General features: G+C 48.5%; 1 protein-coding gene across 1 annotated transcript in view; it reads right to left on the reverse strand.

The window, feature by feature from the left end:
- The window catches only part of LOC119587680 (protein transport protein SEC31-like), a 127,719-nt gene that overhangs the window by 99,699 nt on the left and 27,791 nt on the right, over positions 1 to 229 (reverse strand). The window contains exon 2 of the mRNA XM_037936360.1: positions 117 to 227. Coding sequence (XP_037792288.1) covers positions 117 to 227 — 111 coding nt within the window. The remainder of the gene's footprint in view (positions 1 to 116; positions 228 to 229) is intronic.

Consider the following 229-nt stretch of genomic DNA (forward strand, 5'->3'; position numbering starts at 1 on the left):
TATATATATAACCAGCTCAAAAAAAGGGACCCTAAGCCATGCCATCCATCACCTTTCTCCTACTCACCCGATCCCACGCAACATTGAAAATCCCCTGCAACATTGAAACTACTTACGTCACCATTGCGTATCCTGCGGGATTGCGGAAGAGTCCTGGCAGCTGGCGTGGCTTCGGGATGTGCCAAAACCGTCCCCAGAAGGACTAAGACGATGCTAAGAATAATCATCT

This window comes from Penaeus monodon, chromosome 23 (genome assembly GCF_015228065.2).
Source record: "Penaeus monodon isolate SGIC_2016 chromosome 23, NSTDA_Pmon_1, whole genome shotgun sequence".
Lineage (NCBI taxonomy): Eukaryota > Metazoa > Arthropoda > Malacostraca > Decapoda > Penaeidae > Penaeus > Penaeus monodon.